This window comes from Zootoca vivipara, chromosome 6 (assembly GCF_965207765.1).
Source record: "Zootoca vivipara chromosome 6, rZooViv2.hap1.1, whole genome shotgun sequence".
Lineage (NCBI taxonomy): Eukaryota > Metazoa > Chordata > Lepidosauria > Squamata > Lacertidae > Zootoca > Zootoca vivipara.
Window position 1 is genome coordinate 49482708 of NC_142589.1, and position 15493 is coordinate 49498200.

The following is a 15493-nucleotide window of genomic DNA, read 5'->3' on the forward strand; positions in this document are numbered from 1 at the left end:
AGTTCCATAAGAGGCAGCAGCATGCTGGGGAGTCTGTATCCACATTTCTGGCTGAACTCCGGAAGCTCGCTCAGCACTGCGGCTTCCAAAATCTGGAAGAGACTCTCCTGGATCGGTTTATTGGTGGTCTGAGCAGCAAGAAAGCCAGAAGACGCATCGTGGCTAAAGAAGAGGTTACCCTTGCTTCAGCCTTGAAAGAGGCCACCGCCACAGAGAATTATGAAAGAGAGGAGCTTGATGCCAGTCGCAAGGCCACTAAGCCACAGATAGAAGTTGCGCATGCCATGGACGAGCTAGAGGCTACTCCGAGCCAGAGCCCAGTCCGTGGGGTCAAGTCGGTGCGTCAGGCCTGCACAGTGCACAGAGATCGCCGAGGCAGTTGCCCAGGTTGTGGCGGAAACCATGAAAGGAAGAGTTGTCGTTTCAGGGATGCTATCTGCCGGACGTGCGGAAAGACGGGTCACATCGCCAGGGTCTGTAGATCGGCGGCGTCGGGAGCGACAGGAGCACCTAGACTGGAGCATCGCAGACCGCCCACAGCAACTCGTTTTCTAAAGGACTGCCACTACGTAACGGAGATCAACGGGAGGGCCGTGCAGTTTCCAGCGCAAGGCAAGGCACACGTCAAGGTGAAGATTGAGGGTCAGCAGTGCGACATGGAGGTGGACTCCGGATCCGCATTCACCATCGTGTCGGACCAGACCGCGAAGACATTCTTCCCCAGGGGTAAGTTGCCCCCTCTGGAGCCCTTTCCGGCAACCTTGCAGTCGTACTCAGCAGGCCGCATCCATGTTATGGGAATGTGTGCCGTGAGAGTACAGTTCCGGGACAAACAGGCTGTACTCAAACTGGTGATTGCGAAGGGCAGTCGCCCCAGTCTCCTGGGCACTGACTGGTTCCCTGCCCTGGGACTGAGTATCTCAGGGCTTAATTCAATCCAAACCTGCCCTGAGATGAGTGAGGTATTATGCAAGGAATTTGCTGGTCTCTTTAATGGAAAACTGGGTTGTTATAAAGGGCCCCCAGTTGACTTCGAGTTGGACCCCGGGGTGGCTCCAATCCGACTCAAACCAAGGCGAGTGCCATTTGCACTGCAACCCAAGATCGAGGCAGAGCTGGATAAATTGGTCAAGCAGGGAGTTCTCTCACCCGTGGACTCTGCTAAGTGGGAGACTCCAATCGTCACACCCCTTAAAGCAAATGGGGAAGTCAGGATATGTGCAGATTACAAATGTACTATCAATAAGGCACTCAGGGGAAACTCATACCCCATTCCAGTCGTATCACATCTGTTGGCTAAACTGGCTGGGGGCAAGGTGTTCGCCAAAATTGACCTGGCACAAGCTTACCAACAGCTGCCAGTAACCCCACAATCAGCGGAAGCACAGACTATTGTCACACATAAAGGGGCGTTCAGAGTTAACAGATTACAGTTCGGAGTTTGTGTGGCCCCAGGGATTTTTCAAGGGCTCATGGAACGCCTGTTAAGAGGTCTGCCGGGGGTCTTGCCATTTTTTGATGATGTTTTGATTGCTGGAAAAGACCCACAGGAACTGGTTGCGCGTGTCCGTGCAGTGTTGCTCAAGTTCAAGGAGGTGGGGTTGCAACTGAAAAAAGAAAAATGCAGTTTTGGGGTGCCAACTGTGGATTTCTTGGGGTTTAAAATTGATGCATCAGGCATCCACCCCACAGATGCTAAGATTAAGGCCATCATCGAGGCACCACGACCACAGAACAAGACGGAGTTGCAGTCATTCCTGGGACTTATTAACTTTTATCATTCGTTCTTACCCCAGAAAGCTTCGGTAGCTGAACCATTACATAGACTATTGCAGAAAAAGAATGTGTGGCGATGGGGGCGGGAGCAGCAGAAGGCTTTTGACTCCTTGCGAGGAATGCTGAGTAGCAGGAGCGTCCTTGCTCATTATGATGAGTCAAAGCCACTGGTCCTGGCATGTGATGCCTCTCAATACGGTCTGGGGGCTGTGCTGAGTCATAGGGAACCGGATGGGTCGGAAAAGCCCATCTCTTTCTATTCCCGTACGTTGTCGCCCACAGAGCGCAACTATGCTCAAATTGATAAAGAGGCACTGGCTATTGTGTCCGGAATCAAAAGGTTCTATGATTATTTGTACGGTCGCCATTTCTCCATTGAAACGGACCACAAACCACTGTTAGGGTTGTTCAACCCAAACAAACAAACGCCACAAATTCTCTCCCCCAGAATGTTGCGTTGGTCAATATTCCTGAATGGGTTCCAGTACACCTTGACCCATGTGCCGGGGAAACAGTTGTGCCATGCTGATGCGCTGAGTCGATTGCCCCTTCCTGGCGGGAGCAATGAGGATCCTGCTCCGGCGGAGCACATTATGATGCTAGAAACACTTCCGGGGGCTCCTGTAACAGCTACGGATATAGCTGAGAAAACTAGGAAAGATGCTGTTCTCTCCCGTGTGCTCACTTGGGTGGGGAGGGGGTGGCCAGGTGGTCCGCATGAAGAAAAATTCAGGCCTTATGCAACAAGGCAGCACGAATTGTCCATGCATAAGGGTTGTCTCCTATGGGGAGATAGGGTGATAATCCCAGCACCACTGAGAAACAGGGTTCTTGAGACGCTTCACATGGGACACCCGGGAATGGTCAGGATGAAGTCGCTAGCCCGATGTTATGTGTGGTGGCCTGGAATGGACCAGAACATAGAACAATGGGTACGAACATGCAAGGCATGCCAAGAGGTGCGGCCAGAAGTGGCCAGAGCACCAGTCCACTGGTGGGAGCAGTCCAGGACTCCCTGGAGCCGGCTGCACATAGATTTTGCTGGGCCATTCCAAGGGAAGGTCTTTTTGGTTATCGTTGATGCATATTCCAAATGGTTAGAAGTGGCGATGGTCCCTAGCATGGCATCAGCTGCCGTAATCAAGGTGTTGAGGCAGCTGTTTGCTACCCACGGGTTACCTGAGACCATTGTATCAGATAATGGGGCAGCTTTTGTATCCCAAGAATTCAGGGCATTCTTGGCTGATAACTTTATAAGAGGGGTCACATCCGCGCCCTTTCACCCATCCTCCAATGGGCAGGCTGAGCGCATGGTAAGAACAGCCAAAGAATCCATTGCGCGCTTAATGGAGGGTAACTGGTCAGCTCGCATTGCGCGAATGTTATTTTTGCAGCATGCGACGCCGTGTACTGCGACGGGCAAGTCGCCAGCCGAGCTGCTCTTAGGTAGAAGACTGGTAACGGTGCTGGATTATGTCCACCCAGATAAAATGCCAAACCGTAATTCAAGAGCAACCCCCCAGGCTGAGACTGACACAACAAGGTATCTCGCCCCTGAAGATCTGGTCTGGGTGAGGAACTATTCACGAGGTCCGCGGTGGGTGGCCGGTGTGATCACCCGGGCTAGTGGACCTGTGTCCTATTATGTGACCTTGGAAAATGGGCAAGTTTGGAAGAGACATATAGATCAGCTGAGGCGCCGGGCGCTCAGCAGGGAGGAGTCAGATAATTCATCCCTGGCTAATGACGCACAGCTGCAAGACCAGAGTGAAAATGGTCCAGAGGTGCAGTCACCAGGGGCTTCAGCAAATGAACCAGGGTCTGCTAGTCCTCAGGATGACGAGGTACAGGTCGGGGACCCTGAGATGTCTGGGACTCCATCTGTTCCTGACGAAACCCCTATAGCAGCCCCTCCACCACAGGTAACACCCAATCCAGAACCTGCAACACCTGTTAGGAGATCAGGTAGAAGTTGTAGGACCCCACAGTACCTGAGGGATTACGTCTGCTGTGCTCACTAGGGGGGGAGGGGTGTTGTGTATTGAGTCAAAGGATTTTATATCTGTATTATTATTGTCTGTATTTGCATTAGGATAAAGTAACTGCCTTTTGGTTCCAGAGGGTACAGCTACTATTGGTTCATTTAAGCTGCTGTATTTGGATCCTCTGTCTTATTGGTTTCCTCCAAAAGGCAGCACTGTGATTGCTTGATATTGTTCCCTCCAAAATGTATCCCTTCCTAGCTAGTCCCCTGTCCCTATAAATGTAGCTTTCCTCTCCTCAGTCTTCAGTCTTGTTCACTTTAATAAAGAGCTGTTACTAGAGAACTGTCTCCAGCATGTTTTGTCAAGAGAGCTGAAATCACAAACCCCACGTCACAACAGGAACCACTTTGCCAGAGCAGATTGCGAGACTCATGGGCCTCTAGATGGCGCTGCACTACAAAATCCCAACAGCCAGCATGTGGCGGGATGATGGGAGTTGCCGGTCAACACCCGGAGGGCTCCACTCAGGTTCCTTATCCTTGCTACCCAAAGCACCACCGACATCTCTAGGCCTGGTTGTAAAATGACTTTGTCTTCCTGAAACCCCGGAGAGCCGCTGCTGCGAGTCAGCGGCGATTCCGGCGAATATAGTGGACTGACTCGGCCTTTTGCCCAGGCAGTGAGGCCTAAAGGGGCGCGGTTAGACCTCAAGAACTACGACTCCCAGCATTCCGCGCGCCCAGGGGAGGGCGCTGTCTCCGCCGCCGCTGCTGCAGCCACGTGATTCTCGTCAGCTGAGCAGCCGGTGTGGAAGGAGGTGGGTAAGCGGGTTTGCGGCAGGCAAGGAAGCTGCAGGGCCGCTCCTGGCGAGCCTTCCTCGCCCCCAACCCGGGCTGAAGGCGCCCTTCCTTGCAAACAGAAAGCTAGCTTGCCAGGGAGACGAAGGGGCCGCCGCTGCGGTAGCGGCAAGCGCACCTATGGGGGTGGCCGCGGGGTCATCCCGCGGGGGGCGGGATCCCCTCCATCATCCACTTTGGAGTAGAGTAGAAACTCCGGCTCCTCAGCCCGCTGGAGTGAGCCGGCCAGCGACGATTTGAATGGGCTGAGCAGCTAAAGGGGTTGCGGTGTGTCTCCTTCTCAGCCCCGAGATCATTAAGCCCACAGCTTACAATGGCCTGCCGGCTCCCTGTCTAGCATTCGCCTCTCCCTGCTGTGGGTGAGTCAGGGAGAGGCGCCTTCTGTGCGCTTTGAAACTCGCTGAGCGACCTTGGCTCTGGTGCCATCTCTTAGCATTGCTTGCCCTACAGGGCTGTTGTGAGGATTAAAAGGAGGGGAGGACGCTGCCTTGAATCCCTTAGGGAGAACTTTGTGGATATTTTTTCTCTTCCCTTGAGTTTCGCTGCCATATGCCTAGGTGTATAATATTTTGAATCCATGGCTCCCACCAAGCCTAGTCACTGGCCTGTCAGTGTTGGCTCTGAAGCTTTTCTGCTCAGATTTGTGTCTGTTATCTGCCAGAAATAATAGGAGGAAACATCTGACATTCATAATTTTCCATTTAAAACTTGCTGGCAGAGCAAGAGAGGTAAAGGGGTAAGGGGGAGTAATTCATTAAAATAATGTTTGTGGTATTCCTCATGGGATTGCTTAAACAGTTTCTTACTGTGAAGAAGTGAAATGAAGAAATGAAAATTAAAATGTGTTGTCCAGTACCGCAGGTAACTGAAGGAGAAGTTACAATACAGTACCATAAAGTCAGAGGAAGAATTGGATGAACAAACATGCCCACTTTCACACACATCCTTTCAAAGAGAAATATCAGAATCTGAACTTCTAATTATGAATAATAAATCTAATGTATTGTGAATTGTTTATAGGTCAAAGGGAGGTGGATCTGAGCATTACTGTTTCAAATGAAATGTGGAATTGGCTACAGAAACATATTCAAAAGTCATAGTTCGAATCTTAAAAGTATCAGCCAGGATAACTGCTGCAGGTTGTAGAGAAATGGGTGAAGATCCTACCATTTATTTATTTATTTGTAGCATCCCATTTGAACCACTCCTTGTTTTTGTCCTGTAATTTTTTTTTAAATATGCTTTTTATAAAAATATAAATCACTTAATTTTAAAAAATATTGAAGTGGTGTGATTAAATAATTATCAATATCCAAGTTACTTGGATTTCTTTAATTGTGGTTCTTATCTAGAATATTGTATAATGATGGAAGATTTTTCTGTAACCTACGCTAGTTTGTTAATCTTGGGGGGAAGGGGGGGTTTAAATTTAAACAGAACAAATTACTCCTGCTCCTCAGAGATCGCAATTCCCCTTGCTGATTTCCAAAAACAAAAAAACAAAAAAAAAACCCACCACCCTTCTGTATAGCAGATTGAGGAGTTGGGGACTAAACTAGGTGATGTAGTGGGGGTGATGTGAGAAAAATAAAATAAAAATAGTTTTACTGCTGCAGTGGATTATGCAATAGAAATTATGGGGCTTGGGAGAAGAAAAACTGATTTTTTTCACCAGTTGAGAAATCTTTCAGCCCCACCCTGTGGTTTTTTTGGTTGTTTTTTTTTTTTCAAAAATCCAATTCTAAACTTTGCCCGGCATGAGCAAAACAGCTTTTTTGCTGAGTTGTAGAGGGAAGTGCTTATGTAGCTGGTTTCTCTAGCAGCCCACAAAAGAGGATAAGCAGCAACGGAAGACCTCTTCAGTTTTTCTTGTCTTAGCCATTGCAAATGAATCCTTGGGTGCTGAGCACTTGGATTTTGGTGTCTTGGGAACCGGGCCACAGGTATGATAGGGCCAAATTTTGAATCTTTGTGAAGATAGTACTGAGCGGGAATGGCTTCATACGTCACCACTTTGGATTCTGAGCTCTTAGCAGTTGCTGCATGCTTTAAAAATCACGAGGCCCAGAAACGAGTTCTTAAATGTTCCCCTCCTGCTTGGGTATTGAGGTTTTCTGTGAGCAGGGGCCTGTATTTCCTTTCCATCTGCTCGGAGCTGACACTTTCCTTTGGTTTCTTCTAGGGCCACATGACCCCACCAAACTGTGAGCAGCCCTGCTTGTGACATTATTCTGAGCTCAGACATGTCTCTTCTATATGCCACACACCCATGTCTGTCAGGATAACACTTGGTGCTTGTCGGGGCGTGGGGGAATGCAAAGGGTGGTTCGTTGGATACAGATTAGCCTGCCACTGAGTGGCCCTTTCCAGCGGAGGAGATGTCTGAAGGCCCCTTGGGGATCAACACCGAATATGGTGACTGGGAATGGAGTGCGGATGCTGGCGAGAGGGCCCGGCTGCTGCAGAGCCCCAATGTGGAGACGGGACCCAAGAGCAACGAGGAGCGAGGACCTGCTGCGACCTCAAAGCTGGGCGCTGTCTTCATTGTTGTGAACGCAGCCCTGGGTGCCGGCCTCCTAAACTTCCCAGCAGCCTTCAGCATGGCAGGCGGAGTGGCTGCAGGAATCACGCTGCAGATGGTGAAAGCAGGGAGGGTGTGGGGATGAGGAAAAACATGTGGGATCCATTTGGGAATGTGCAGTGTGCTGGTGCTCTTTCTCACTTGGCCTGGCTGGAGCACAGCTTGATGTGGGCAGCTGTGAGGGTCTTGTGACGGTCACCAGTTTGGATGGCTTTAAAAGAGAATTGGGCAAATTCACGGAGAAGGCTTTCAGTGGCTGCTAGGAACAATAGCTATGCTGTGCCTCCAGTGTTGGAGGGAGTAATGCTTCTAAATCTGGAAACCACAGGTGGGGAGAGTGCTCTTGTGCTTGGGTTCTACTTGCAGGTGAGAACAGGATGCTGGACCAGATGGGCTCCCCTTGGCCTGATCCAGCAGGTTCTTCTTATGCTCTTAAAAGTATTTTTAAAAATAAACTTGCAGCTATAGAATGTCCAAAAATTTGTCATGGGGTCAATGTAGCCTTCCCCAAGTAGGTGCCCTCCAGATGCTTTGGACTGCATCTTACATCAGCCCTAGCATCATAACACCAGTGCTGTCTGGAAAGCCAGGTTGGCAAGCTAGAATAAACTATGTATGGAGCAGGAAAGCAAGACAGGAAATGAGTAAAAAAATATATATGCCCAGAGCTTTTTATTGTTTTCAGTTTGCCCATTGGTGCCTGACACTCATCTCATGGTGCCACTCTTCCCTTTTCTGCTGCAGTGCATGCTGGTTTTCATCATTGGCGGCCTGGTCATCCTGGCCTACTGCTCCCAGGCTAGCAATGAGCGCACCTACCAGGAGGTGGTGTGGGCCGTGTGTGGCAAAGTCACCGGGGTGCTGTGCGAGGTGGCCATTGCTGTCTACACCTTTGGCACCTGCATTGCCTTCCTCATCATCATTGGAGATCAGCAGGACAAGAGTGAGTATTGCTGGGAAAGGAGGAGGCCTGTTTGGGGTGGGGGCCTTTCTGTCTCTCTAGCCACAGGCTCCAGGAGTACCAAGGGAACATTGTCCAGGCTCCCACAGTGTTTGGGCTTTTATGCCCTTCCCTCTTTGTCAAAATTCATTTCATTTTGAAATCTGATTGGGAAGGCAAGGCTTGATTGAGCTCCATTGGGGTATCTTCTAGAACTTCCAACTGCCTGTTTTTGGCTCTGGCTTCTTCCACCATGACGGCAGCTCCTCATTTACTTTTTCTGTAGGTCAGGTGTGGGAACCTGTGGCCCTCCAGATGTTGCTGAACTCCAACTCCCATCAGCCCCTGTAGCCAATGGCCAGGGGTGATGATAAAAAGTTGTAGTTCAGTAACATCTGGGCAGCCAAAGGTTCTTTCCACACTAGGAAACTCACAGAGAATTATGCCACAAGAGGAGGTCCTGTTTCCTTTGTGGAGGGCATACTCTGTAGCCTTCAGAGGAATTACAGCCTGAGGGGCTATATCAGGCACCCCCAAACTTTGGCCCTCCAGATGTTTTGGACTACAATTCCCATCATCCCTGACCACTGGTCCTGTTAGCTAGGGATCATGGGAGTTGTAGGCCAAAACATCTGGAGGGCCGCAGTTTGGGGATGCCTGGGCTATATAGAATAACTGCCTATGCTGTTTTTCAATATACAGAACACTTTGATTCATTACAGCATTTTGCCCTCACAACCGCTCTGTGTGGTGAGCAAGGCTGAGGGAGGATGGCTTGCACCCAGGCCACCAACTGAACTTTATGGCTAATACCCACCCAGAACAGTCACACTATATTGCCACAAAGATACATTGAATAGTTGGGCATCAGCTGCCTGTTCAGACTCCTGCCTGTGAGTTTCTTGGCAAGTGTAACTGTGCACTGGCCTTTGAGCTTTGACTTCCCTCTGCCTGGTGGATTGGGCCCAGAGGATGATTGCAGTCTCTCTTTATCTAGTAATTGCAGCACTGATGAAGGACTCCACGGGGGCAGATAGCGGCCACTGGTACACAGACCGCAAATTCACCATCAGCATCACAGCCTTCTTGTTCATTCTTCCCCTCTCAGTGCCGAAGGAGATCGGCTTCCAGAAATACGCCAGGTAAGCACAGGCCAGTTCTCAGCTGGCACATCTCTTGGCAAATGCTCCCCAGCCACTGCTGCCAACCAGGGTCTGCATGAGACAAAAGTGTGAGGGTGGCAAAGAGGCCATGCCTCTGTATTGCCTGCCAGGATGTTTTGCTTGAGTGAAAGACTAGGTGCCATTGAACTGCTCTGTCAAGGGCAGGTCTAGATGCAAAAGGTGGGTGTTGGCATCTCAAGATGATCCTTGGAAAGAGATAGCAACAGCGGCAGCAGCTCCATCACCTGTCCCACCTCTCTCTTCCTCACAGCTGCTTGAGTGTTGTCGGGACCTGGTATGTCACAGCCATCATAATTATCAAATATATTTGGCCTGATGAGAACATCCCAGAGGAAATTACAACAAGGTACGTGGGAGTGATGCTCCTTCAGAAAGAAGTGGAGCCTTCTTGAGTTGCCTCCTTTCCAGTCTTTGTTTTCTGCAGTAAGGCAGTGTAGAGACCTGACCATTTAATTACTAGACTACCCAATCAAGAGTCTCCAGTTAGCTTTTAAATATCAGTGTAAAAAAGCTTTTTATTTCTGAGGTGGGCACTGTATCTGCACTCTCTTTAAGCTGCTGAGAGGCACATCCCATTCCTCTGACCTTTGGCCATCCTTATGCTGGGGACCCATCCAGTTCTCCCCTGCTCAGGACTTGACAGCTTGCAGCTACCGTATCAGTCAGTGGGGGACACCTGAAAGGAAGAGGGTAATTCTCACTGTAGGGGGAAGAAGGATGAATCAACCCATCCTTTCCCAACCCAATGCCTTCCATATGTTTGGATTTCAGTGGCTGGGCTAGCTAGTGCTGATGGGAGTTGTAGTCCAAAACATCTGGAAGACATCAGATTTAGAAAGGCTGCGTTCGCGAGTGGAAGGGTTCCCGTTTAGGCATTGCCTGTGAAAATAGAGATGTGCATCTTCCATTCATTGGAAGTGCCTCTCCTGCATTAATTTTGAGTGTCTTGAGTTAAAACTAGATCCTTCCAATCAGTTCTTGACATGTTACTCCCCGCAGTGATTTTTCAATTCTGAGTAAATGCTGATGGTAGACATTTGCTGAACCACATCCTGAACTAACGTGTGCATTCCTCTCCGCAGCCCCTCCTCTTGGATGTCTGTCTTCAATGCCATGCCCACCATTTGCTTTGGCTTCCAGGTGAGGCTTGTCTGAAGGCCCCAGGTGGGTGTGGGCACATTGAGGGCAAAAAAGTCCACCCCTCTCTGTGTCTCTATAACCAGGCCTTTGGCTGATTAAACATTCTATGGCCTTTTAAGTGTGTTTGGGGGAGGGAGCAGCTATTGGTATTTGTTTTAGTACTTTGTGTTTGGTACTTTGTGTTCTCATTTTGTTATTTTTATTTTGTGAGCAGATGGAGCGCAGCATACAAATTTAATTAGTAATAATAATTGTACCAAGTAAAAGCACAGTGAACCACCCAACTCAATATTTTCTATGTTAGTTTGGTGCCCTCCAGACTGGCATGGTCTCAGTCTCTGGGGTTTCATTCAGGGGTCTTTCTCAGCTCTATTTGGAGACACTGGGGGTGTAATGGGATGGGAAGAGAGACAGAATAATCAATCTAAACCCTGTTTAATTCATTTTTATCTTGGATGTAATTGTAGTGTTTTCATTCATATGGTGTTTGTGGTATGTAGCCTTGTCTTTTTCTGACCGTTTTTTATAAGTGGGATGTGATATCCTAAGTACACTAGCCTCAACCTCTTGCAAGAAAGGTTGAATAAGGTGTGAACAGACAGATAAAAGCTTTTGACGTGCTCATATGGAGCCTGCGCTCCCTACTCTTGACAGATGAGGGATAAGGGGAAATGGATTACTGTAGAATAATAATACAGCTGTCCTAGGAAAAGTTATGATGGAATTTGGTTCAGAAAACATTTAAAATGGGATTATGTGAGTTACTTGGGTCCTGGAATGAGGCAGAGGTGATTCTTACCCTTCAACCGTCTTAAGGGAAAGTCAAAGGCCCTGTTATAGCATCCTTCCTCCAGATGTTCATGGCACCAGGTTGGTGAAGGCTATTTTTTGCTGAATTTGTTAACTAGCTCTTTGGTCTCCAGCTGTGAAAACGTATGTGTGGAAAAACTGCACTAGCCCAAAGAACAAGTCTGGGAGAAGGATCTCCTGTCAAGTTGATGACTTCTGCATGAGCATTCTCATGATAATAATAATAATAATAATAATAATAATAATAATAATAATAATAATAATATATTATTATTTATACCCCACCCATCTGGCCGGGTCTCCCCCGCCACTCTGGGCAGCTTCCAACACACATCAAAATACATTAAAATATCACAGACTAAAAACTTCCCTAAACAGGGCTTCCTTTAGGTATTTTCTAAATGTCAGGTAGTTGTTTATCTCTCTGACCTCTGATGCGAGGGTGTTCCACAGGGTGGGTGCCACTACCGAGAAGGTCCTCTGCCTGGTTCCCTGTAGCTTTGCTTCTCGCAGTGAGGGAACCGCCAGAAGGCCCTCGGCGCTGGATCTCAGTGTCCGGTCTGAACAATGGGGGTGGAGATGCTCTTCCACACCTAACAACCCTTTCCTATTCCTCTTCTCCCTGGCAGTGCCACGTCAGTAGCGTGCCTGTCTTCCACAGCATGAAGCGACCAGAGGTGAAGCCATGGGGGGCCGTTGTGACAGCAGCCATGGTCATCGCTCTTTTTGTCTACACGGGCACAGGTAGGCAGGATGAAAAAGAGGAAGCGCTCAATCTCCTCTTCTGAGCCACAAAAGGGAGACTGATCCCTGATCCCTATTCCCTCATGGGATGGGAAGTGGTTGGCTCTGGGTCATTGTGAACCACCTTCTTCTTTCTTCATCTTCTTCTCCTCTTCTTCCTCCTCCTGTTTCCTGCCAGGAGTCTGTGGATACTTGACGTTTGGGTCTAGTGTGGAGCAGGATGTGCTCATGTCCTACCCCTCCAACGACATCCCAGTTGCCATTGCCCGGGTTTTCATCATCGTCTGCGTTCTCACTTCCTACCCGATCCTGCATTTCTGTGGCCGGTGAGCGTGGAGCGGGAGGGGTTGGTGGGACTGGCTGGTGCGAGCCTCTCCTGCTGCTTTGCAGTCCTTGCAGGGGGTGTTGCAGTGGCAGAGGGCAACCCCTAACTCCTCCTTTTGTCTTGGCTTCCTGTCCAGGGCTGTGCTGGAAGGCCTCTGGCTGCGCTACAAGGGGGAGGCAGTTGAAGAAGACATCATGCGGGAGAGGAGGAGGCGCCTCTTGCAGACGGTCAGCTGGTTCCTCCTCACCCTCCTCCTGGCCTTGTTCATTCCTGACATTGGCAAAGTCATCTCTCTCATTGGGGGCCTAGCTGCCTGCTTCATCTTTGTTTTCCCAGGTAGTTTTTCCCCCCAAGTGTAATGGGGGGGGCTCTTACTCTGCTTTCGGTGGGGGGATATGAACCTGAGGCTGTGAGCAGGGACCCATGGAGGTGCCTCCCCCAGCTTGATTTGCCTGAGGAGTCAAGGTGCCCCCACTCCAGGGTCCCTGCCCAATGGCAGGGGGAGCCTTTCAGGCAGAAGGCTACAGAGAGGCAGAGAAGCACTTGCCCTCAGGCTGGGGAGTCTCGCTTAGGAGGGCTAAATCGGACAGAGGTACTCAGAAGACCTCCGTTCACTTCTGCTTTTAGCAAAGCAGATGGCTCCCTTGGAACTTTATTTGGTGGTCTTTACTACCAGCTTGCCTCACCTCACCTCACGGGTACCTGCTCTGGACAGGCCAAAATATTCCCCTAGCCAGAATTCTCTTTCTCTATAAGTTCAGCCTGAGTTGCCACTCTTCCCACACCCACTTCCTTTGGATAAATTAGCAATTTATTGTTAGCCCACACAACCAACTTTCTTCTGCACGGTGACTTTTCTGCAGCCACCTCAGTGCTGGATCTTCTTTCACTAAAGAGTTCAAGACATACTTCCTTTGCACACCAACAAGAACCTGATATTGCTCAAAACCGTTGAACGTAACACTGGCTTTGTTAGAACTGTTCATCATTCTGAGAGCTAGGTAAAGGTAAAGGGACCCCTGACCATTAGGTCCAGTCGTGACCAGCTCTGGCGTTGCGGCTCTCATCTCGCATTATTGGCCAAGGGAGCCGGTGTACAGCTTCCAAGTCATGTGGTCAACATGACAAAGCCGCTTCTGGCGAACCAGAGCAGCACACGGAAACACCGTTTACCTTCCCACTGTATAGCGGTACCTGTTTATCTACTTGCACTTTTGACGTGCTTTCGAACTGCTAGGTTGGCAGGAGCTGGGACCGAGCAACGGGAGCTCACCCCATCGTGGGGATTCGAACCGCCGACCTTCTGATCGGCAAGCCCTAGGCTCTGTGGTTTAACCCACAGCACCACCTGCATCCCCACCTGCTTCTGAGAGCTAGATGGCTGCAAAAAAAAAATGCCTTTGTGTTTCCTTCTGCCGCTTTTCGCCTTCACTGTTTTCCTCTGCTCCTTCCTTGCCAGGACTCTGCCTCATCCACACCAAGCTCTCTGAATTACAAGAGGCCAGACCAGCCGGGTAAGAGCTGTGCTTCTTCTTTGCTGCCTCCTCTTGCCCAGTTCATCCATGTGGGGTCAGTGGTTATGGAATCATGCATGCTTCATGCCAATCTCCCCTCTTTTATCCATAGCTGGTGGGCGATGGTGAGCTACGGTGTCTTCATGGTTATCCTTGGAGCGTTTATCTTTGGACAGACAACTACCAATGCTATCTTTATGGATCTCAAGAAGTGATTCCCTACAACTGCCCTCGGAGTGTGCCTTTCCTCCTCTGGATTCTTGAATTCCAATTTTTGGGGATGTCTCATGTCAGCAGGAGGCGACTGTTCCCTCCACTTTCCCCCTAGTGATTGTGCTACTCCTGTTTTGTTTTGTTGGGAGCCTCTTCCGAGACTTTGATTTTCATCTTCTTTCCCATTTCCTTCTTGATAGACCAGTCAAGACCCCACAGGGCCACTTGCTGTGCATGCAGCTTCACACTCTGAACACACACTTGTGTAAGAGGACCCAGGCCATTCACTACACAACTTCTGCTCTAAATTCATGTGCCCGGGGGGGCTCATCTTTGTATCATGACCAGTGATGTAGCAAAGGTCATGTGGTTGTTAATGACATGACTGCACAGTGCGAACTACAGCTTAATTACTTTAAGGCAGCCTTCCCCAGCCTGGTGACCTCAGACTGGTTTGGATGACAACTCCCATCAGCCGCAGCTGGTACGGCCGTATGATGTTGGGACTGATGGGAGTTTCCACCTGAAACATTTGGTAGGCACCTTGTTGGTAAAGGCTGGCCTGTGGACTTGGTGCTTATTGTGGAAGTTATTTGTTTTTATATTGTTGCTGTCCTTATACTTTTTATATTTGAAAATGAAAGCTGACAGAAAAGATCCTTGAGTTTTAGATACACATACGTTGGAAAAGGGAATATTTGACTACATTCGAGGGCATTTCCTTGGCATCAGATTCACACAGGTCCTTCCTTCCTGTCACCTGACTTCTTCCTTCCCCTCCTTTCTGGTGAGATTCGCCAGATTCAGATGCCACATGAACAACCTCTATTCCTTTGCTGGGCGGTATCTCTGCTCCAATCCAATCATGTTTTAACCCACTATATTCATTTGGTTCTCAGTTGTCAGAGACCTATTTCCTTTTATGTTTTCATTTGATTAAGTCGATGCCAGATTCTGGGGCTGTAGCACAGGTTTACCGGGTGTGGGGAACCTGTAGCCACCCCCCCCCCAGATGCTCTCATCAGCCTGTGCAACCAGCCAGGCCCAAGTGTCGGGGATGATGATGGGAGCTCTGTTAGTACAGCAACATCTTGGGGCCACACCTTCCGTTGCAGGACCCCATTCATATCTGTTGGTTGCAATGTGCCATTTTGTAGCATGTTCTGATGTTTACAAAGCAGATTTTTTGAAGGTCTCTTATGTCCTGGCAGATGGGGCTAAAGTCCAGGCTCTCTCTCAATGTCAATTATATATTAATTTTGAAGATTTTTTTTGGGGGGGGAGAGGTGAACCATTTCAAATCTTGTGTGCCAGGGTGGATGGTGGTGGTGGTAAGGTTTGGGTTTTAATGGGGCAGTGTCACCATGGAAATAAGAATTAAAAAGGAAAATTCCAACTTCTGGGTTGCTTTGTGCTTTGATTCC

General features: G+C 49.2%; 1 protein-coding gene across 7 annotated transcripts; it reads left to right on the top strand.

Annotated features, from left to right (window-relative positions):
- Nucleotides 1-4219: 4219 nt before the first annotated feature.
- SLC38A7 (solute carrier family 38 member 7) lies at nt 4220-15465 on the top strand. 7 transcript variants are annotated; one of them, XM_035118931.3, is made up of 11 exons: nt 4220-4578; nt 6801-7257; nt 7944-8142; nt 9137-9281; nt 9574-9669; nt 10406-10463; nt 11903-12017; nt 12196-12343; nt 12479-12678; nt 13802-13856; nt 13969-15465. In XM_035118931.3, the coding sequence occupies exons 2-11, from the start codon at nt 6997-6999 to the stop codon at nt 14069-14071; spliced, it is 1380 nt and encodes a 459-aa protein (XP_034974822.3). In that variant the 5' UTR covers nt 4220-4578; nt 6801-6996; the 3' UTR covers nt 14072-15465. The 7 variants fall into 7 exon arrangements, with proteins under 7 accessions (XP_034974822.3, XP_034974829.3, XP_034974823.3 ...); XM_035118938.3 differs by having other exon boundaries at nt 4551-4578; nt 6801-6822; XM_035118932.3 differs by having other exon boundaries at nt 4566-5479.
- The last annotated feature ends 28 nt before the right edge of the window (nt 15466-15493 follow it).

Bases quoted from the DNA above. Each gene is read 5' to 3' on its own strand.
- SLC38A7 (XM_035118931.3), top strand. From the start codon at position 6,997: ATGTCTGAAGGCCCCTTGGGGATCAACACCGAATATGGTGACTGGGAA. The intron at 9,282-9,573 runs GTAAGCACAGGC...TCTTCCTCACAG, and splicing joins GGCTTCCAGAAATACGCCAG to CTGCTTGAGTGTTGTCGGGA. The intron at 12,344-12,478 runs GTGAGCGTGGAG...CTTCCTGTCCAG, and splicing joins ATCCTGCATTTCTGTGGCCG to GGCTGTGCTGGAAGGCCTCT.